A 23,929-nucleotide genomic window follows, 5' to 3' on the forward strand; every position below is an offset into this window, starting at 1 on the left:
AGGATGCTACCATGTTATTATTGCTGTAGTGTAGCATATGGCATGCATTGTGCTGGTGCATCAGAGTACACCCTTAAAAAAAAAAAACCCTTTAAAATCCTTAAACACTCAAGGGTACTCTAACCAACCACAGAAAAATGCACACATTTTTTTTAAAAGGGGAGCTGCTTGAATTTATGTTCCTAACATGTTTCCATGATACCTTTACTACAAGGGATTGTACATAAAGCTCCAGTCATGAGGAATCTGTTCTATGAAGTGGGGGTTTCAGTGACCTTAAGTAAACCAGTCTTTCAAACTTATTGATAAACATATCATCAAAACACATTAACAACAATCCTAGCACCAGTTTCTCTCTCTTTTTTTAAAGGTGCCACATCCCCATTATAATGTTTGTCCCTTTCTGCATCTTTTCCAGATCTGCAATATTCATTTTGAGAAGATACGCTTCTGAATACCAGCTGCTGGAAACTGCAGGTTAGGAGAGTGCTCTTGTGTCGGATCCTGCTTGCAGGTTTCCCACAGGCATCTGTGAAAACAGGATGCCGAGCTAGATGAGCCATGAACCTGATCCATCAGGCTCTTCTTCTGATAAACTCACTCAGATTGTAAGCTCTTGGCTCACAGTCTATTTATCATCTATCCATATATATTTCTATCTATCTATCTATCTATCATCTATCTATCTGTCATCTATCTATCATCTATCTATCATCTATCTATCTATCTATCTATCTATCTATCTATCTATCTATCATCTATCTATCTATATCTATATCTATATCTATATCTATATCTATATCTATATCTATCTATCTATCTATCTAATCTATCTATCTATATCTATAGATCATCATCTATCAATCTTTGAGCACCTAATACACTTTTACCACTTAATATTAAATGATAGAATATTAGCCTTTGGCATCTGGCTAACACAAGATCCTCAGACATTGTCAGTAACTCTGGCCTAGCCTGAAAACAATGGGAATTGGGAAGAGCTTTGTTTGAAAGGGGACGCGGGTGGCGCTGTGGGTAAAAGCCTCAGCGCCTAGGGCTTGCCGATCGAAAGGTCGGCGGTTCGAATCCCCGCTGCGGGGTGCGCTCCCGTTGTTCGGTCCCAGCGCCTGCCAACCTAGCAGTTCGAAAGCACCCCTGGGTGCAAGTAGATAAATAGGGACCGCTTACTAGCGGGAAGGTAAACGGCGTTTCCGTGTGCGGCTCTGGCTCGCCAGATGCAGCCTATCACGCTGGCCACATGACCCGGAAGTGTCTCCGGACAGCGCTGGCCCCCGGCCTCTTGAGTGAGATGGGCGCACAACCCTAGAGTCTGTCAAGACAGGCCCGTACGGGCAGGGGTACCTTTTTGTTTGAAAGGGTAAATTTCTCACTGATGTCTGTAATCCACCAATTTTGCCACCTCCCTCTGGGGAAGTCTTGATGGGCTCTGAGAAAAAAGAAGACTGCCTATTCTTGCCTGGCTAAGGCATTGTGATCTTTGGCCTTGTGGAAGCTAGATGACTTATCCAGGAGAAAATAAATTGCTTTTAAAATTTCATTCAATTTTGGGGTCTGTTCGTCAGCCAGATGTGCTCCTAGTGAAATCTCCATAAAGCTAAGGTAATTCTTCTCTAAGCAATGTGGCTTTGGGGCTTCTTTTTAAACAAATAAGTTGTAGTGGATGAAAGCCAGTCCTGGAGAAAAAATCTTTGAGAATTATTGGCTTAAAGAATGTAACAGCTGTGTCCTCATTACCATTAATGCACCAAAGCGATGCAGTATTCCTTTCTAACTTACACATCACAAAGCCTTCTTATTCTTTTCTTTTTTTTTCTTTTTGCATGTTCCAAGTAGTATTGCCAACTGGAAATGCATTTAATCCCAGCTCAAATAATGTTTTAAACTCCAATTTAGCATTTATTCCCCAGTGCCTTCTGAGCTGAACATTGTGATCAGGGAGCGAGACCTGTAAGTGGGAGTGGCAAGAAGGACAGTGATATAGATCAGGGTGCTCTCAGTGGTGGCACCCTGTTTACTGAACTCCCACACACCCAGTGAAATCAGTCAGCCTCCCATTTTGGCCACGTTCAAGCGGAATGTTAAGATTTACATATTTGTCCCTTTCTTTGGGGCATAATTATGCATGAGGTTTCTGCATTGAAGGGATTAATTGCTGTTCCTTTCAGTCTGATTGATGTTTATAATGTGTTTATGGGTCTTTGGACCGCAATAAAGATTTATTATTATAATGTGTCAATGTTTTATTGTGTTATCTTACATTTTTAGCTGCTCCATGATCCCTTTGGGATGAAGGGTGGGATTTAAAAAAATTGAACAAAAGTTTTTTTTGGGGGGGGGGGGACTGGGAAATGTGTCAGCTTGAAACTCTTAACCACTATATGCCAAGTAGGATATAAAAATAAATGAAAAAAATATGTAAGAGAGCCCAATGGCATGTGATGTTGAGTTGCTTCTCCCTGGTGTTGTTGCTTTTACTTTGATGAAATGCACGGAGGCTGCAAAGTAAAGAGAAAAACCAGCATGTGTGCAAAAGAACCCTTTCCATTAGAGTAGCCAGGGCCTCTTTTCAGTGGGAACTCACCAGAACTGAGTTCTGGCACCTCTCAGGTGGGAGCCATTACCATTATAAGAAAACAAGGGAGATGTTAATGGTGAGTTCTGGCACCTCTTTTTCTAGAAAAATAGCACCGAGAGTAGCCATGTTAACCTTTTGCTGAGAGAGTGCAAAATACCATGTGGCGGCAGCCTGGGCTTCAACTGACTTCGGGGTTTGCCAATGCTGACAGTCAGATGATCGGCAGCACTCACAAAGGCACAGAGCTTTGCAGGTGCCATTTTCTTCCTCTGATCATTCTCACCTCTCTCTTCAGCAATTTTCAGATTGCAAGTTCCTCAGGGAAGATGGGAGCAATCCAGCTTCTTGGTAATGGCCTAAGTATGTTAAGGTAACAAAGGAAGTGGCTCTGTGCCAGAGAGCAGATAGGGGCCCTCCCCTCTCCTTCAACTGGCTGGTTGTTAGAAAGACTAAAGTCAGAGATGAATGCTAGAGAGAGAGCTGGGCTTGAGGCAGGCTGCAGGCAGAAGCCTGAAAGGGAGAAAATGCTTGATTTCTGTTTGAATCCAAGGCTGTGGCTATAGGATAAGCAAGACCTTCTTGGGGTACAGTGGTACCTCAGGTTAAGTACTTAATTTGTTCCAGAGGTCCGTACTTAACCTGAAACTGTTCTTAACCTGAAGCACCACTTTAGCTAATGGGGCCTCCTGCTGCCGCTGCGCCGCCGGAGCACGATTTCTGTTCTCATAAGAACAGCAAAGTTCTTAACCTGAAGCACTATTTCTGGGTTAGCGGAGTGTGTAACCTGAAGCGTATGTAACCTGAAGTGTATGTAACCTGAGGTACCACTGTACTAATACTGTGAGCCCCTCTATCATAGGATCAGGTTGTATGCATGTGTAAATAAGCCATATATTCCGAACACACCAAAGTCTCCACTGTCCCTTATTCCAAGCAAACCAAAAACCCTGTGTAAGCGCCCGTAACCCCTGCAATCTCACACTGCTCAGAGATTGAGGTGATGTGCAGCAATATTGATTTGAGTGAACAACGACAAAATCCTTTGACCTTCATGGGTTAATCATACAGAATGTTCTGAAGCAAGAGAGAAAATGCAATTAGGCTTTGGGTCACAGCTAATCCACATAATGATGGGAAATGTAGCCAGGGGGAAATGTCAAGCTGCTTTCGGGTGAGTCAGAAAACAACTTTTTGCATAAACAATTTCAACACTAATATGATCCCATCAACTTCAGAGTCAATAAAGCATCAAATACTTGACCGTCAAACATGGGGAGAGGAGGGCAGATCTCATCGATGTGTGTACATGCCAGTTACAAATGATCACACTGGAGGGAGATTCCTAAGGAAGGTTTACTAAACTCTTTTAGAAGCTCTGCCTCCCATTTTCAGAACTTGCACCACTGTCAGTCTTCTATGGATTCTTCTTCACAGCTCATATGGAAAACACATTTGATCCATCATCATCTGTCATTAATCATCAAAGCTTTGGAGTAAATTATAAAACAAAGATCTTGGATATTAGCTATAAATGTACTCATTTATTTATAACACATGCATATTGCCCCCCACCCCTTCAGCTAAAACCATAGCGGTTCAGAGCATGAAAGTTAAGATATAAAACACAATATAGAAGCATAAGAGCCTGCTGGATCAGACCAGTGGCCCATCTAGTCCAGCATCCTGCTCCCACAGTGGCCAACCAGAAGCATAAAAGCAGGACCTGAGTTCAGCAGCATCTTCCCTACTTGTGATTTGCAGCAACTGGACCCACATCTGCATAGTAGCTGTGGACAACTGTGTCCTGAGTCATCCAACATAGGATGTCCTTGAGTTCTGGTTTTATGAGAGAGAGAATAACAGTGCATAGTTATCAACTATGAACTTGTTCCCACAGGGGGCAGTGATGGCCACCAGTCTGGTTGGCTTTAAAAGAGGACGAGACAATTTCATGGAGAACAATGCTATGATGACTATGTTCTACCTCCACTATCAGAGGCAGTGTGCTGGGAATTGCAGGTGGAAACAGGGCTGTTGCACTCATGTCCTGCTTGCCGACTTCCCACAGGCATCTGGCTGGCTCCAAGAGAACAGGATGCTGGATTAGATTAGCCTTTACCCTGATCCACCATGCTCTCCTTATGTTCTTCTTTTGTGCAAAGAGGTTCAATCACAGGCATCTCCAAGAAGGGCTGGGAAAGAGCCTCTGTTTCAAACCCCAAAGAGCCACTGCTATGCTGAGCTAGACAGGCCAATAGTCTGAGGCAGCTTCCTATGGCTCTAATATAGGATAAAACAGCTAAAAGCATCTACAATATCACAACAATACACAATGCAGTAATAACAAAACCAATAATCTCTTTTAGCAAACAATCCAGCACAAAGACTAAAACAGACCACTAAAAACACCGATCTACCCCTTCAATTAAAACCAATCCGGGAGGGGGAAAAAACGTTTTCAAGGCATAACAAGGGTAGGATCTAGACACATACAAAAACAGTTCTGAAAATGCTTTTTTAAAAAGCCTTTTAAAAAAATAGATTGAATTTTCCATAAGGGTCACCATCGTCATCTTGTGTCAAATTGTATATTACACTTAAAAGACAATTAAAACGTTTTATTTGAGGCTGTATAGTTGAGTCCAAGGATGGCACCAATTGTATTTCCTGAGGGAGGTCCACCATTTTGATGCAACCACTTAAACATAACACCATTCTAAAGGGCATTACTTTTACCAGTTGCAGAGAAGTCCTCCATTCACAAACTTCCCTGATCAAGGAGTTTCACAAAGCTGACCACACACGAAAAGGACATGATCCTAACCCCCATAATTGAAATTTTTCTTCTTCCTGTGTGATACTATAGGTTTTGGCACAGTGACCTGTGGGATTTCATGAGGGGATTTAGCTTATGAGCCACCCAGCTCATAAATCCATTTGGGGTAAGTAAACTACCAAGAAATCAGCCACCCCAACCAAGGAAATCTTTTTGCCTCAATAGACCAGTACCAGTCAGCTGATGATATGGCATGACCCCTGTAATGCTTCATTGGTCTGACCAAGAAAGAGACTGGTTATTATCCTCAGAAGGCAAGATTGCCGACTGGCAGTTCTGTCTAGTCTGGCATTAAGTTAGTTCAACTTCAGACGCTGTCTAAGAGAAGCCGCTGCTTCTTCTGGATCAGTTAAAAACAAAAACCAAACCTATATTGCTGGGCGTCATCAGCATAGTAATAACAACACATTCCAAATGTTCAAATGATCTTTCTCAGCTGTTTTGATACAGATGTTGAATGCCGGGAGAATAAAATGAACACCTGTGGCACTCTGCAAGACAAAGCCCTTGGGGGAGGGGGGCGCTGGTTTAAAATTCCTCAGCCAAATTCTCCAAGAATGCCTGGAAAGGACAAAGTGCAGCCTGTCAATGCTAGTCCCATTGTTCCTACCATTTCCTGAAGATGACCCAGAAAAAAGTCGTGATCTATTATACTGTAGCAGAAGCAGCAGAGGTGTCCAAAACAAATCAATCAACAGAGAAGTAGTTCTTCTACCCACCACCACATGCAGATAACTCACCAAGCCCTTTAAAAGCATTTTCAGGATACAAATACAAGTCACATTAGTGAGAGTTAAGTGTTGGATTTTTTAATGTGTTTTTGGTGTTCTTTGTCATGTCAGAGGACTGTTCTTACCCTTCTAGCTTGCACTACCACATTCCTCATCAGTGATGTGCATGAAGCGTTAGCTGGAGGTGGGGAGACAGGTTGCTTCTTTTTACAGCTGTTCACTTCAGTTCTAAAATATAATGGCCCATTGAGCCTTGCAGCTGAGGCTTGCAGCTGGGGTAGGTCCATCTGTGCAGGAGTCACTTTGCTATTTACTGGACGGTGCCTGAACACATTGCATTTTCAACCTATTGCATATTCTTAACACAATCCAACAAACTGTGTTTACTACAAGGCATGCTTCGCAAAAACACTTTTCTAATCCAGCCAACAGCATGTGTAAAACTGGATTTTATGCACTTATCAGTGCAGTTACACAATCAGTGATGTTCATACTAAACACTGATGAGCACATCCTAAACCGACTGTGTACTTGCTTCCTTCAAACTTGTGGTCCAGCTGAAAGGTGGGCTGGAATTGATAAAATAATTTTTGTATCATCTTGGAATGCCTGAACATGTCCAGCCATTCTTATCACGCTGTCAAAGGATGGTAAATGGGACACAGGACAATAGTTGGTCCAATAGTAGTCACTAACCAGCAAGGACAAATATCAAAAGCAAATCCACAAAAAACAACTGATGACACTTCTAGTTTAGTCTCTGTACTAATTGCACAGTATCCAAGTCACAAAGAGCTCAGCAATTTTACCTACAAATGTCTAACAATATTATTATTGCAATTATTAATTAAAATTGTTAGCTGCTTTGTCTTGCCAAGGCAACCCAGAGCAATTTACAACCAAACAACAACAAAAACCCACATAAAACCATGGGGGTGGGGCATACATTAAAACAACCCATCCACATCTAAAAAACCACAGATAGTTAAAGGCCAAATTGTCACAGTAGACTTGATTTGGTTCAGCGACTGCACTCGGGGCACTCCTGTTTGGTCCATGATTTCTAGGCATGGGTCAGACAGGTTCTTCTTTTGTCCCAACACTTTCCCTGGGAACTCCCACAATTTACTGCTGAATCTGAGCAAATATCAATTGAGTTTTCTGCAGATTGATGTTTGTCCTGATTAAGCAGTAAACAGAGGGTTTTCCTGGGGGAAGCAGTGGGGCAAAAGAAAAAAACCTCTCGGACCTATGGCTAGAAGTAACGAATCAAATGAAAGAAATAACCAGAAGGCATCTGGAGCAGAGCATCTGATGCCTGGCCAATGAACGAGTGTTTCTAGAAATGTTACTTGACTTCTTTCCAAGACGGGGAAGAGTGGCAGCAAAGGAAAATGGACAAGTCAATCCTAATCTAGTTTGAGGACCAGCCTAGCCAAAATATGTTACCAATATACGAGGGGGGGGGGGGGAATCCTAGGACAGGGAAAATTTGACAACCATTCCATATATCTGTATGCACAAGCAAAACATGAGTGATAATATATATATATATATAGAGAGAGAGAGAGAGAGAGTTGAAATTCAATGCAAACCATAAAATCCAGTTTTCTTGCTTAGCCAAGCCATCAAAAGTCATCTCTAATGAAAATGACATAAAGCATCTAATACTTAGACTGTGAGGATACTCCAGGAAAGTATGAATTAGGAGACAAGAGGCATTTTGACTGTTGACTCCTATATGAAGTGCTGATGGACCTTCTATTAAGAATCACTATTCTTATGTAGCTCCAGTTTGTCTTCTCACAAGGTTCTGTAAAATTCACTGAATAAACCAGTATTTCACACATTACATAGTGACAACCTGGGTTTGCTGCTGAGCATGGCAAGAAATCGAAGGCAATCCTGACTCTCTAATAGGCAGCATTTATGCTTCTGAAATGCAGAACTAATAATTTATCTGTTCTAGCGACAAGACACAGAGAACAGCATCAACCTCAAACTTGTCTCTGCCTGTGGAGTCTGGCAGTGCACTCAAATTATCTGGCCAGTGTGCAAATGTTGAAGAGCCAATTCATATTTTCTATATATTTTGGCCAAACATCTTGATTATGGCATAGAACTGCAGCCAGTTTTAGGTTTGGAACCAAACCGAAGAGAAACAAACAAAGCTGAACCAAGAAATATAAGGCAGGAGCCAAGAATAGCAATCAATTTTATGTGTCAGTGTGAACGCTGCCATCTCTAGACGCTACACAGGACCTGCAGGCAACACAGTTTTCCAGAAATCTGAGGGCTGCTTTGACATTTAAACAGCACTATGGAACCCAGTTGAAACATGTTCCACATTGATGGCTGCTCCGGGCTGCAGTTCTAATGGTAGAGTGGCTTGCCACACAGATCCCCTACATAATACAGTACGGTGAGATGCTGTGACACTACCAGACATGAACATGCTATATTTTATACTTGCCATGCTGAACAACTGCAACACCATATCAGTTTCCTCCGCATGAACAAAATACAATGGTACCTCAGGTTAAGAACTTAATTCGTTCTGGAGGTCTGTTCTTAACCTAAAACTGTTCTTAACCTGAGGTACCACTTTAGCTAATGGGGCCTCCCACTGCCGCTGCACAATTTCTGTTCTCATCCTGAAGCAAAGTTCTTAACCCAAGGTACTATTTCTGGGTTAGCGGAGTCTGTAACCTGAAGCGTCTGTAACCTGAGGTACCACTGTAAAGGATTTTGGCCTGGGAAGAAAAAGCGCTTAGCATGAGATGCTAAGGAGGAGAATCAGGCCTCATATAAGGGCTTAACTGGTGAAGAAACTGAAGCACAGGCTTCTCTTTAAACATCTTTAGATTGCAAGCCTGAGGGCAGGAACCGTCTTATTACTGATCATTGCAAGCTGCTCTGGAAGTCATTTGAGCTGAAGAACGGGGTAAATAAATAAATAAGTAAATAAAGATAATTCCAGCACAGCTTGTTCATGTGACCACAAGAGTGGGTTGCTTCAATTGTTCTGATCACCAGAGAACATGGCTATAATTAAATTGAAGAAAGAGAGAAAACTCAGATTTATCCCAACAAGACGAACTCAGGTGTGGAAGTTGTGACTCTCTAGACTCTAACTCCCATCAGCCCCAGCCAACAGCGCTTTTGGTAAGCGATGATGGGAGCAGCAACTTGTGGCGGGCCCCCCACTCCACCCCTCTCCACTTTACATCATGGCTGGGAGGGAGACAGAATTGTGCACTCGTGTTCTTCAAACCTGTGTGCATAATAAAGCATTTCAGTATTTTCTTGAATGTCCGTCCATATGCTCTGTAAGTTAATGATTATTTAGGATTGTGCAAATACACTGCTTCATGTAATAATAATAACAACTTTATTATTTGTACCCCGCCCATCTGACCTGGTTGCCCCTGCCACTCTGGGCACCACTTTTTCTACCAGTGAAAATTGCAAAAATCTGTGAGAAAATGGCCATTACCCTAATGTACAACTACCCATGTTTCCCAAGGCAATAAGTACATGTGCAGATGCCCTCTGTGGAATAGAGAGATCCCCCCCCCCCAATCATTTAGTGACTTGTAAAGAAAACTTGCTAATGGGCCAAGATCATTTGTTCATTCCTTGCATTCTTTTACCCAGCATGTAAAATGGTTCCCATGCTATGTTAAATTACTATCAGAACAGACTGAACTAACAGACACATGCTGAATTTAATGGACTTGGCAATGTTGAAATTAGGAGAAAAAGAAAAGCTTGAACAGAAGGAAAGCAAGGACAGTGAACAGTGTGGAGAATAAGCAACTAATAAAGAAAGCTGGTCAGACACAGTGATGAGCTATGTTTTAGTGTTATATGAATTTCTCTTGGTTTTGTGGCACAAATGCAAGCAGAAGACTGAAAGCTTTGGCTTTCAATTCTAACTAACCATGTTTACTCATTATATCTGCACCCAGACAAACTGTAATTTGTCTTAACTATGGTTTAGCAAAACATGCTGTGCGCGCACACACACACACACACACGAGCCCAAGTGTTGTAACTACATCCAGCAAACCAGATCACTGATATGTACTGTACTGTACAGTACCGGACAGATTCAGATATCTGAAATCAAATCTCCACTTAGCCACGTCTCTGTCTAATATAACTCTCAGGGTTCTTAAGAAGTTAATATGAGTGAGAGAGACACTCTGTACACTCCCTGACCTCCCTGAAGGAAGGTCTGGATAAAAATGCAATAAATAATTCAACTCTGCAAACCGAAACAGTGTGAGCAAAATCTTCCAAACTGGCCCTGGTCCATACAATCCATGGCCTCTCTGGTCAATACTCTTGATAGCTATTTTCTTACTAGACCCACTGCTTGAGAGGATATGGGACACAGTTTTGCCTCATGGAATTTAGAAGTCCCTTTGTTCATGTAGTCAGGCCCTGCCTGTCTCCCAATTGTAGTGTGGATTTTGCCTGGCAGGAGGAGGCTGAGAGCCAATTGTATCAAGACAAGCGCATGGAAACATGAAAGCATGAAAGCTGCTCACTCCTTCGTTGTTTTCATGACCAAACAGCTGTCCGCACAAACCAAAATTGGACTTCAAAGTATTTTATCTGGTTCCTAGGTAAAACTGTTACCCACAATTTATGTGGTAAGGAGAATAAATTTATTTTCAAAAGTTATGAGAGATGTATCAAGATATCCCATACTGAAACAGATCACCTCTTTTGGGGGTTTTCATTTTTTATTTTTAGGAGGTTACATACACTGGCTGAAGAGAGACAATATGAAGCCACATACACACACACACACACACACACACACTTGTGCTGCTGCTTTATGTATGCCCCTAAAAGTCAAGGGATTTCTACCAATCTCTTCTTTAAAAAAAAACCCAAAAACTTTTTAAGAGCAAAAAGACCTCTACAGAACAAAGAATAGCTAAAATATGAATTCACAATCATATTAACAATTCAATTATTTGTTTTATTCCCACATTTTTTGGAAACAAAATATTGCAAACCTATTCTAAGAAACATAGGCTGAGCACAGATAAACAAGCAAACAACAGAAATAATTTCATCATAACTTATTCCAAGAGACACCAGCCAAAACAGATTTACAAACCTATTCCAAGGAACAGGAGCCAAAGAGGGAGAGGGAAGGAAAGAATATTGTTTTAATATGACCTTGGGGGGATATCTATATATTTATTTATATTATCCCTAGCACCACTTTTCTGCCTATATCGTTATTCCAATATAAAGTAAAATCTTTCCATCTACTTGATATGTTTTCCCCCATTGAAACATCCCAATTTTATTTTATTTGTACTCTGAAATAAATAGCAATATAAAAAAAACAACATATGAAGATTAAAAGTTTTGGCCTGCTAATTTACTGGAGAGCTTCATAATGCCAAAAATGGAATTGAAAAATAAAAGATTTTTTGCCTGGGAAAAGACGTAAGGAGAATGCACTTAATATGAGATGCAGAATGCTGATAAGGATGAGTTTCAGTCTCCTGTTTCTACAACTTTCCCATCTCCCTAAATTTAAAACTGTACTGCTGCTCCATTTCTTATTTTCCATTTCTCTGCACTCAGACCTTCCCAAAGGAAATAACAATAGAAGGGTTATAGCTGCTACCTTTTTACATATGGGGAAATAGTTGCATGGCAGACAGATGTTCAGCAGGTGAAACATTTTCCATCAGTGCTGTTTCATGCCAGGAGATACTAGACCAGTTCCATTTCTGTCTCACATGGAATTCTTCCCGAAATGTGGCAAGTATAGGAACTTAATAAGTTGCCTTATACCAAATTAGGCTAGTGATCCATTTAGCTCAGCACTGTTTACACTGACCAGAAGTGCTTCTCCAGGGTTTCAAACAGGATATTCCCAGCAATATCTGAAGATGCTAGAGAATAAACCAGGGATCTCCTTCATGCAAAAACAGATGTTTTACCACTGAGCTACAGCCCTTCCCCAGCAATGCATACCTTAGAATCCCCCACTGCTGGGAGATGAAACAACCACAGCATCATCTGCTCATTAATATCCAATGACCACTGATGGCTGGGGGCTACTAGCTATATGTCATATCCAACCTGCTTTGCGGGGAAGGGCAGTGAAGAAAAGAGGGGTTATTTTAAATGTACGCAGCAATAGATAACCAAGTCATAGAATCACAGAATTGTAGAGTCAGAAGAGACCCTGAGGACCATCTAGTTCAACCCTTTACAATGCAGGAATATGCAGCTATAATAATAATAATAATAATAATAATAATAATAATAATAATAATTTATTATTTATACCCCACCCATCTGGCTGAGTTTCCCCAGCCACTCTGGGCAGCTCCCAATCAAGTGCTAAAAACAGTACAGCATTAAATATTAAAAACTTCCCTGAACAGGGCTGCCTTAAGATGTCTTCTGAATGTCAGGTAGTTGTTTATCTCTTTGACATCTGATGGGAGGGCGTTCCACAGGGCGGGCGCCACTACCGAGAAGGCCCTCTGCCTGGTTCCCCGTAGCCTCACTTCTCACAATGAGGGAACTGCCAGAAGGCCCTTGGAGCTGGACCTCAGTGTCTGGGCTGAACGATGGGGGTGGAGACGCTCCTTCAGGTATACAGGACCGAGGCCATTTAGGGCTTTAAAGGTCAGCACCAACACTTTGAATCGTGCTTGGAAACAGACTGGGAGCCGGTGCAGATCTCTCAGAACCGGTGTTATGTGGTCCTGGCGGCCACTCCCAGTCACCAGTCTAGCTGCTGCATTCTGGATTAATTGCAGTTTCCGGGTCACCTTCATAGGTAGCCCCACGTAGAGCGTGTTGCAGTAGTCCAAGCTGTCCCATATGGAGGTTGAACCTGCAACCTTGGGGTTATCAGCTATCCAAATGCATCTCCCTAGCAAGCAGAGGGGCCTCGTGGGCTCCCAGGGTATGTTGCTGCTTTTGGAAACTGATGCAGCTTTGAAACTAGACTGTTTCTCTGGGTCTGGGTGCACATACATGCATCTCTAGGCTCATGCTATGATTTTGCAAATAGAAAAGTATTACAAAAATACAGTCATCTCTGCTGACAAGGAAGCAAATCCCATAGAAGGCTACTGTCTGAACTTCCTACCAGCTGAGGAAGAGGAGAGCATGGGATTTTCTCTTTGTTTTCCTTTTATCACTGTTCCTAGGTTTCCCCTTCTGTTACAAATGATTTCCCCCCCTTTCCTTACCCATTTCCATGTTTTCATATCTTTGCTTTTTCATGCAGCCACTCTGCATTAAACATTTTAGCAGGAAAGCTGCTTCTTCTTTTTTTGAAAAGTCTACCCATTGCGTTTCTTTCTAACAATTCTGAACGAGGATTACGAAAATCATTGTGAAGCAGGAAATGGCAGGGGTGGGGTGAAGGGAAATTGGAAGCGACTTTCAGCTTAGCTTATGAATGTGTAATGAAAGAACGTGAGGCTTTGCTTCAGTCACCGTGTGCCAAGGAGGGATACTGAACAAAAGGGTCATTATTATGGCTGAGCATTCTAAGAGCTTACAAGAAAAACAGTCAGAAATGGAATAAGTTAAAAGGGGTCACAGCCAGCTCAAAAACGTTGGCCTAGATTTAGTGCTTTATGCTTTGCTTCAGGAATGCAATTTACTCCCACCTGGATCCAAGCAGCTTCATAGCAGTTGTGTCTATGGTGGTATTCCCCTGTACATGTAGATATGTCTAGCTTGCTTGCTTGGGCTGCAATGACCTAATCCATGTTGTTTAAGCATTTTTTTTAATCCTTCACTCATGTTTCAAATATGTCAAACATGCAAATGGCAGAGCTCCTCTTGGTAACATGATTCATGTCAATTCAGCACTTGTATAAACCATGTGAGTTACTCCAAAGTATGGGGCATACGGGGTGTATGGGGAGAGGCACTATCTCTGCTGGGGGAAGCATCATGCTCCTTCTGGGGTAGTTCAGCCACCACTGGTCCCTACCATGCACACAGCTCTCATTTGTTGCTCCTAGAAGCTGCCAGTATGTAACAGTAGCCACACCCAGGGCAACAGCTTTGACTGGTCAGCTAAACCAAGTGAGGGTAGCCGATAGGTCATAAACCCTTGGTGAGCCTTGTCTATCTCCTGCATGTGAAGACAAGTTCTGGCAGATTGAGCGAACAAGACCAATAGTGGGTCCCATGATCAAGAAGGCAGTTTCTGCATGTGTTGTTGAAGGAAATGAAGGGCAGATGGGGCTCAGGAACCTGAGAAGGTAGCCCATCTAGGAGTTGGGTCATTTCCACAGAATGGAAGATGGCAGGATCCCCATGGTTGTGCTCTATGGAGAGCTGGATTCAGGCACCAGGCCCATTGGCAGACCAACTCTAAGATGTCTGCAAACGAGACATGATGGCTGACAACATCAACCCCGCTGTGTGGGAATCCCATGCAGATGACCATAGTGCCTGGAGACAGACAGAGAGGTTGTGTATCCACAGCAGTGACCAGAAGAGGAATAACCTCTTGAATGAGCTCAAAGAGAAGAAACGGCATGGTGCACCTACCATGGTCCAGCACAACTGGACGCCTTCATCTGCCCTAGCTGCAGTAAAACATGTCTCTTCCATATTGGTCTCTATAGCCACAACAGGTGCTGTAACTCTCCAATGGTTTGACTTCACTCCTTCATTGTCTGCCGAGATAGACAGATGCCAACAACTTCAAAATTGCTGCTGCTGCTGCTGCTAGATTAGATACACCATTTGCCTCCTCTAGCAAGGCAATAATTTAATTCTTAAATGCATATAGTGGTCTCTCTAAGCCAGTACTGGAACCGCAATGCAGGAATCACAGCTAAATTGTTGAAGACCCCCTTCAGTTCTTTTGCACTAAGAAACCAGAAGTTCAGTGTGTAGCAGTCGCACTAGAATCCTATAATCACAGGACAAGAAAGAAAGCTTTCCAGTCCACAACCCTAAGGCATGCCAGAAACGTCTGCCAAATGTAGGAATACTTAGAACAATCTTGATGGCTTCAGCAAATTGGGCAAATCGTAATCTACAGTGGAAGAGACACACCCTTGGTCACTAGCCAATCTGATAAGTGAAAACCCCTTCTCAGTCTCAAATAAGCGATTTAGCTTGAGAACTAGATGTGAAGAAATGCCTACCCTACAAGCCTGCAGCCATGGCCATTTCAGATGACCCCAGAATAAATGGATTTCAAGATGCAGAGTTGGGAATAACCACTGCCTGGATCTCGGGGAGTCCTTGCTGTGAATAGTGAACAGTACTGGGGCAGATGGACTGATTCTGAGACTCAGGATAAGGCAGTTTCATATGTCCGTGAGTGCAGAGGAGGGATAGAGGAGAAAATTGGTACAGTGTACATTTTAATGTGGACTTTTCTAATTCACAGTTGCCAATAGAATATACGGACCAAAATGCACCTATCCTTCAGAATTCACACTTCCACGAATTTTGTAATGCAGTTTCTCCAATACTGTGTACAAAAAACAAAAACAAAACAACAACACGCTGACAAACATAAAATTTGCAAACCAATGTAGAAATGTTACAAATTGAACTTAAAATAAAAAAGAGAAACTGAGTTCTCAGTAAATGAACTTAAATTGAACTTAAAATAAAAAAGAGAAACTGAGTTCTCAGTAAATGAAGAACCTTCACAATGCAGGAAGAAAGTAGGGTTCCCAGGTCCTATCCAGGAGACTTTGCTTATCACTTTAAGAGCTCAGAGCCAACGAGGGAGTATGTGTTGGGGGTAGTGAACTCCTGCCCTTCTGCTCCAATGGTCCTCTTGACCACCTTTATTTGCCACATTCAGTGGGATGTAAGCTGGAGAGAATGGTGAGTGAATGAACCATATGGAATAGCAGGGCAGGAAGTGGGCTACTGCATCCTTGCTCACTCTCTCAACCTCTTAAATCAATGGACAGTCTTCCCACTAAGCCACATTCCCACAATGAATGCACTAAATGCTTTTGTGGATATTCATTGTATGAAGGAGTGAATATAATGTCAATGTTGACATGCAATGTACTAGACACTAGCCCATAAAATGTTTTAATAAAAATGAGTTTTTGAAAGCCCTCCAAAGATATCGTATTAAATTAAATACCTCATATGAGCTGAAGAGGGGGGGAAATCTCACCATCAATTACTATGAAATGATGGAACATAAATAGAACTGATAAGCCATAATGTCTGTTGTGTGTTTCATCTGACAATCTAGATTCGTCTTCACCAACCTGCTGCCCCACTCCAGATGTTTTGAAGAACAACTGTCATCATTCCCAACCAGCAGAGCTGATTGGAACTGTAAACCAAAACATCTGGAGGGCATCAGGTTGGCAAAGACAGCAGACAAATATGTTTGGACCATTGTACATAGAGGAGGATGATGGACTGAATTACTGAAAGTAGCTGGCATGAGACAAAAACAGAGTTTCCAAAAAAGAGCACAGCCAAGCTTTTCCTCTCACTCTGATCCCCTGGAATCTTATTAGTTTTACAACTTTAGATTCTATGTATACTAATGGGATGACCCCAGTGTGACGTCCTTATCCAAACAGACTGAACTTCACCAGGAATTACTTTTAACTTAAACCTTATGGGTTGATGCTTGGACAAAATAAGGAAGCATCCTGTTGGGAAAAGACCTCCATCCTGGTATATTATCATGACCTGTGCCGGCATTGCAAGTGGATGTAAAGATGATCAGAGCTGTATTTGTTGTTGTTCTAGTCCCTGGGAACAGCTGCTACTGCCAAGCACACAGCTGCTTAGCTATAACAAGAGATGGTGTGTAACATGGACCATAACAGAAATGTTGTATATTCATCACCTAGACTTTTCAGGCTATGAGTGATCGCCAAAGAAGAAGAAGAAGCACTACAAACATACACACCTAATATTTGGGGTAGGGTTTTTTAAATATAAAAAATAGCTTCACCGTGATCAGTTTGACCGTAAAAGGCATGAGTGTTGGCAAAATAAACGAGGCCTCCACAAGGTTATACATGGAAGAAGGATGGTCTTCTCATTATCTGCCACTCTGAATATCTTCTCAACCGCACATACACTGAGGATTTGGGCCTCTTAAAAAACAAAACAGACTAGCTTCTGACTTAATACATGGACTTTTACATCAGTATATTCTTAGCTCACGCTTTTAGGAGCTACCCTAGTCTCTCGATTGTAAATCTTTTTAATTGATTTACCTTTTATGGTAAAGGGTAGGTAAGAAATCTAATAAATAATAACAGCGCTTGATAAATAAATAGACATGACAGAAAAAACTGAGATAAAATGATTAACTGTAATGAACTAGCATAAATACATTTGGTAGGTATATAAACACAGAGACAGATAAATGATAATTAAAAGCTCTCTCCTTATTCCATTTGGATTTACAGTGGTACCTCGGGTTAAGTACTTAATTCGTTCCGGAGGTCTGTTCTTAATCTGAAACTGTTCTTAACCTGAAGCACCACTTTAGCTAATGGGGCCTCCTTCTGCGGCGGCGGCGCCAGAGCACGATTTCTGTTCTCATCTTGAAGCAAAGTTCTTAACCTGAGGTACTATTTCTGGGTTAGTGGGGTCTGTAACCTGAAGCGAATGTAACCTGAAGCGTATGTAACCCGAGGTACCACTGTGTTTATTTTTTGATTTTGAAGTAGATGTATAGGTTTTTTTAATAATTGCCATCAGATTTCATAAAATTATTTTTATATAAGCAGTGTATTTATGTCAGTTTGTAACAGTTAATTTTTTTATCTTTATATTTTTTATTATCATATCTTCAATTTGTCAGGATTTAATCTCTTTTTTGCCCTGATAGATAGATAGATAGATAGATAGATAGATAGATAGATAAAATGTGAATAAACTGGGATAAAACTAGTGCATTAATAAAAATAGCAGGACAAATATTTCAGATTTTAATAATAACACAGCCATCCATTAAAATAAAATAATAAAATAAAATAAACATTATGCAGGGATCTATAAGACATTTTGCTACTTACCCACACACTGGTTGCCTTCGCTCATTTGGTAACCAAACCGGCAAATGACTGGAGTTCGTGCAGCAGTTGGATAATTGGGAGCAGGAGCTGGGGCTGGAGGTGGTGGAGGATACGCATTAGGGTAAGGATTCAGATATGGCGATCGATAAACGGGATTTGTTCGTGGTATACAGAGATAGCCACCATTCTGGTTAACGCACACCATATCTCCTCTACAGGCCTCGACAATAGTCCGACATTCATCAACATCTGAAAGGATGCAGAAGGGAAAAAACAATGTACCTCTCTGCCAGTTAAAGGTTTATTTAGCAAATCAATCATTTGCTATTTAGATCAGTCAACAATTAAGGTCTGTACATTTAATCAATTCATCATTCATCATTTATATGCATTTATAAACATTTCAATATAAGTGCCTTTTTTGTTACAGAAGTGCAGGAAAACTCAATAATACTAGTATTATTTTTTAAATTAAGCCACCGCTAACTTTGGGGGGGGGGTAGAAAGGCATTTTTAATACTTTCCCCCTATTACAGGAGAGAAATGTGCTGCTGCTACACACTAGCAGAACATCAGCCACATCCACTGTGTGCTCAACCCAGGAGTGACCCTAGAAACCTCCAGGACTATGTTGATGACAACGCCCACTGCCGCCCACACAGAAGGAGCCAATGGTTTTGTGAGAGTGACATCACACGCACCCAGCACCTTCATATACACACCACAGGAAATATTATCCTATAGTGCCTCCCATCCCACCAGCTGCAGAGGCAGAGCTTGCAACAGCCCCACCACAGCCAGTCCTCAGGCATTCCTCTAGAACTCCATTGGGCTCCACAAAAAGGTAGAATGAACCTTCACTTGGACAGGGCTGTGCACCATCCTCCTGGGTTCAAAGGTTCAAGACCAACCATGAGTGGGAAAGAACCTTTTGCGTGGACAGTTGGAGTCCCCCCAACCCCAGGCGACCCCCGAGCGTAATAATGACTCAAGACAACGTGCTATGGGATTAAAATTGGCCGCAACTTTATTAAGTTTTGGATGTAGGGACACCTTGGCTCAGACATTGGGCGTTTATCCTTCCCAGTCACCAACCGGGGATCTGGGAGACATCAGGGTTATTCAGAATGTGTGGGGATTGGGCTGGCTCTGGAGAACATATCTTCAAGCAGAGAGCCCCCCCCCCCCCCCGGTTTTCCGCCATTGCAGGGGAGAGCAATGACAGCCTCTCAGGGTATGGCCAATGCCTCCCCTCAATACCCCTTCAAAGGGGAACCCTGGGATCACCGCCACAAGGGTGGTTCACCGCTTCACCCCCCCCCCCCATTTAAAAGATAGACTAAAGGATTCCATCCAAGGCCTGAAACCCCCAAAGTTGTGACGTTTTGCTACAGGGAAGGCAAAACCTGCCAATGCAGGAAAATTCCTTTCCGGCTATTCAACAGCGACCCTGACATAGCAGCGCCTGCATACCTGTGGAGAAGAGGTTAACCTGCAAAAGAAGACTTTACTGAGGGAGGGGAGGGTGGAAGAAGCTCTGGAGCCGACTGCCGCTTCACAGGTAAGATTCACCTTCTGTTGTGTGGGCAGGACAGTCTCCCCCTTACCTGGCCAATCCCCTGGCAATGCCTCCCCAGGCAGGACTGGGCGACTGGCTGAGGTAGACGCAGACCTCCAGGTATCCAGCCTGGGGAGGATGTAGCCAGCCTGAACTACCAGGAGTCGCACTGGGGTGCTGGGGGCTGCACACAACCACACAAAAGGCGCCCCCCATTTGATGTGGGGAGCAGTCATTGTTAAGCAGCCAAGGGGCAGGGCAGGTCACAAGAAGGGCAGCCATCGCACCATACTGACAGCAACAGCAACAGCATCCATTGGCCAACTGCATGAAGGAGGAGATGGGAGTTCAAGCTGCACCAGGGGGAAGAGGATATGTGTCCTCACAAGCTTTCAGAATGTCACCCCCCCCCCTCGAAAACCTCTCACGTGCTCGTGCTTGAGCCCACACTAAAAACACCACAGATGTCATGGATTGGTTGGCTGCAGAGGAATGGTGGGAGGAACCAGGTGGGGAGCCACCAAGGGAAGAGGGTTCAGAGCCCAGAAAGTGCTAGTGGTCAGAGGGAGAAGACTGGGAAGAGGAGGTGTCAGAAGCTGAGGAGGTAACATGGTTTGGTGAGCTCAGAGTCTGTGGCAAAGAGAAGCCCAAAATCAGAGGCAGAAGCTGAAGCAGTAGAGTGGAATGACAGAGGTCAAGAGCAGAAATGAGTCAGGCTGGTGAAGAGTCATGTGTAGCTCTCCCTCCTGCTGCAACAGGTTCCTCTCCTCCCTGGTCTCCCAGAACCAGGAGAGGCATGAACAGGGCAGAGGAGATGTTATCTTCATGCAAGCACAGTCTCAAATTGCTTGGGTGAAACCTTGGAGAGGAGAGGACTTAGGCAGCCGTGGGGAGGCTGTGGGAACCTGCAGTCTTGCAACTGCTTCATGGGGGCAAGACCTACCAGAGACGAGTCGCTATGCGTTCATTAGACCTGACACTCTTTTGCAGGTTGTGGCTTTGCTAATAAAGAGTTAGCTCCAACTTGCACTCTGTGATTTATTGCTGGCTCACGGCTAACAACAGAGCAGTTCCACAGCAGCGGGGAATTGAACATTATGGGGAAAGCTGCCCAGAAGAGGGGGCTGCAGAGGGTAATGGGCCAAAAGATGCCTCCCCATATGTTCTCAAGTGGGAGCCTCCACTGGATCTCAGTCCTGGAAGGGTCCCTTCTCTTCACTAAAGGGCACTCTGGAAACAACTCAACATACATACATACATACATACATACATACATACATTTCATTAACTAAAACAATGGAAGGCTCATTGATATTACCTTGGTCTTGCCATGTCATGCAGATTGATAATGGTTTGTGCACAAGGTGAAGCAGTAATGCAATTTCCCAGATCCCCATTTTTAACATCACGTCACACAGCTGCTAAGAACCATCTAATGGTGCAATAAAATGTAGACCTGCATTGGCAAGATCAACACAGGCCAACAGGGAGGTCTGGCATAAACTAGACTACTCAAAAAGCCTCATCTAACCCACATGATTTTATCTTATCCTACTCTTACGTTTCTAGTGAAAATGTAAAAGATCCCATTCTTATTGCCTTCTCTACTACGGTTTCATTGCTAATTGCAAACTCCTGTAGCCTTTTTCCACTAACACATTTGTAAAAGAACATTGGGATGCAAATTTCAGGCTTGTGGTTCCCCACCACCACCCCCGACACTGATGGTTTGATTTGGCAGCTGTGAAACTTGGCTCTTAATCTGGAACTGCAAGCTTCTTTTACACTCTTGCTTGCATAAACATGGTTACAGGATATTAAACTCTGAGGATTTGTTTCAGATCTCCTCTTAGCTCTCACCAACATTTGAAAGTTATTTCATGTGTTGTAATGAACTGACTTCAGACAGATACAAACTGATTAATAAGATTAGACTGCAGACACCATTTTGGAGACCCTCTTCCTGTTTTGTCTTCTCTGCCAGAGAGCTAACAAATGAATGAATTTTGGGGAGGGTTCAGTGGGAGAGCATCTATTTTGCATGCAAAAGGTCCCTAGTCCAATCTCCACCATCTCTAGCTAGAGTTGGGAAGGCTCCCTGTCTGAAAACCGCTGCCAATCAGTGTGGACAATATGGACTAGTGATTTGACTCAGTATATAACAGTTTCCTATGTTCCTAACTAAAGATTTGGTGATCATACTAAATACCACCAAATGAATACATGGATTCAACTGGCAAGTATGGATTTGAACCTAGATTATATGTTCAAAATCCAGCAGCCTGGCTATTGTCACAACGTATTAATGACATCAACCCTAACTATAGCCATTTAGAATCATAAAGTTGGTAGTGACTCTGAAGGTCATTTAGTTTAACCCCCTGCTAATGCAGGAAATCTGATGTTAAAGTATCCCTGATAGAGGCCTCTGCTTAAACACCTCTAACAAAGGAAAACAGGTCATGCCACCAATAAGTTATTCCTAACATTTAGTTGAAATCCCTTTGTAATTTAACCCATTGGTTTGGGTCCTACCCTCTCGAGGAACAGAAAGTAGCAGATGCAGTTAAGACCCTGAAGCAGACATACTGAAGGACAGAACCATAACCAATATGCTACGATCAGACAAAGGCACTGTACATAATGAAGAGTCAGTTGAGTCCTAGTTCAAAGGAATTGATGCAATAAAATCCTACCTAAGCACTGGCCCGAGGTACGGTCCATCTCAAACCCATTTGAGCATTGTTGCTAAAAAGAGAAAAGAAAAGGACACTCAGTCAATGGAAACCTGGATAAACACAGATCAGAATGAATTAGGATTCTCCCTTCCACACTTCGGTGCTGAGTTGCGAAATTTGCAGCAGACACACAAATTCAGGTACCACTATAAGATACCGTAGGTGAATGAAAGAACCCACCAAGTGCCATGATTAAACTCCTAGTTGGCTGTGATCCTAAACCCAAAGCATTCTACCACTAGAGAATGTGCACAATAGAGATAATATCACAGTTCCATTCTTTTGGGTCAGGGCTAGATTTACTCTTGTCATTAAATGTGCAATTATTAAACTAAGGGCTCACCCACACTGCCATGTGGCCTGCCGCTTTCACCCAAGAAAACCCACAGCTGAATAGTGAATTGAACCAAATGGCAATCAGGTTTTGCGTGGGTTGCCATTTGTTCCCATTCAGTGGTAAAGTGTGTGTTTTCTCCAGGAAAGCTGCGGGACAATTTTTTTAAAAAAATAAATAATAAATAAATGCACAGGACAAGTGAAATGTGGAAGAGCCCTAAATGTAAAAATACTGCAAAATTATCACACCATATCCTTAAAGGACACTCACAGCATACCCACCCATAATCCTCAGAGTTGTAGTTTACCTCTCACAGAACTACAATTCCCAGCACCCATAACAAACAACAGTTGAAGTTTCTTGCCAGGGGGGTGCTTTAAAGGTATAGTACATACACAGTTGTATTTTGTACCTATGTCCCCCACCCCATCCCATTGCACAAGCTGGATTTTGAAGTTTTCAATATTCTGATATTCTTTTCAAAGAGAGAAAGAGACAAGGAAGGAAAGAAAAGCAACAACAAATTTAAATACATTTTTAAAGGTTTCTTTAAAAAAAAAAAGCTAAAAATGAGTTTGGTAAAAACTACTGTAGTTCAAAAGACCAGGTGGCTCAACTAAATCATTGGCTTTAGTTTCTCCAAATTCCATTATGCATCTTCTGGCAGACCATTAGAGGATCTTGCTGGGTGAACATGAGGTCTTCAGGAAACTACCCTCTCTCCCATCACTTTCCCACATTGTTCCAATGTTTGCCACTAGCAGCGTTCAACTCTCTATAAATACAGCAATCTGCCATTCAGGATGCAAGCTTGTTTAAAGCACATGAAACTTAATAATTCCATTGCCTGGAAGCATAAATGCATTCGTTTCGTGGAAGGGACTTGCAATGATACATAGCCAACCTATCAAAAAGAATTAAAATTGCAGCGTTTTTATTTACTGTACATCTCTCTACAGTGGTACCTCAGGTTACATACGCTTCAGGTTACATATGCTTCAGGTTACAGACTCCACTAACCCAGAAATAGTGCTTCAGGTTAAGAACTTTGCTTCAGGATGAGAACAGAAATTGTGCTCCGGC

At 42.5% G+C, this 23,929-nt stretch overlaps 1 protein-coding gene across 8 annotated transcripts in view; it reads right to left on the reverse strand.

Annotated features, from left to right (window-relative positions):
* FBLN5 (fibulin 5) overlaps positions 1 to 23,929 on the reverse strand; it is a 56,235-nt gene that overhangs the window by 16,388 nt on the left and 15,918 nt on the right. For all 8 annotated transcript variants that reach the window (XM_083437960.1, XM_083437962.1, XM_083437959.1 and 5 more), the window contains 2 exons: positions 22,468 to 22,519; positions 18,214 to 18,462 (listed from right to left, as the gene is read on the reverse strand). In XM_083437960.1, the coding sequence (XP_083294086.1) occupies positions 18,214 to 18,462; positions 22,468 to 22,519 (301 nt within the window). The remainder of the gene's footprint in view (positions 1 to 18,213; positions 18,463 to 22,467; positions 22,520 to 23,929) is intronic.

Source organism: Podarcis tiliguerta (genome assembly GCF_965153285.1).
Source record: "Podarcis tiliguerta genome assembly, chromosome: 1".
Lineage (NCBI taxonomy): Eukaryota > Metazoa > Chordata > Lepidosauria > Squamata > Lacertidae > Podarcis > Podarcis tiliguerta.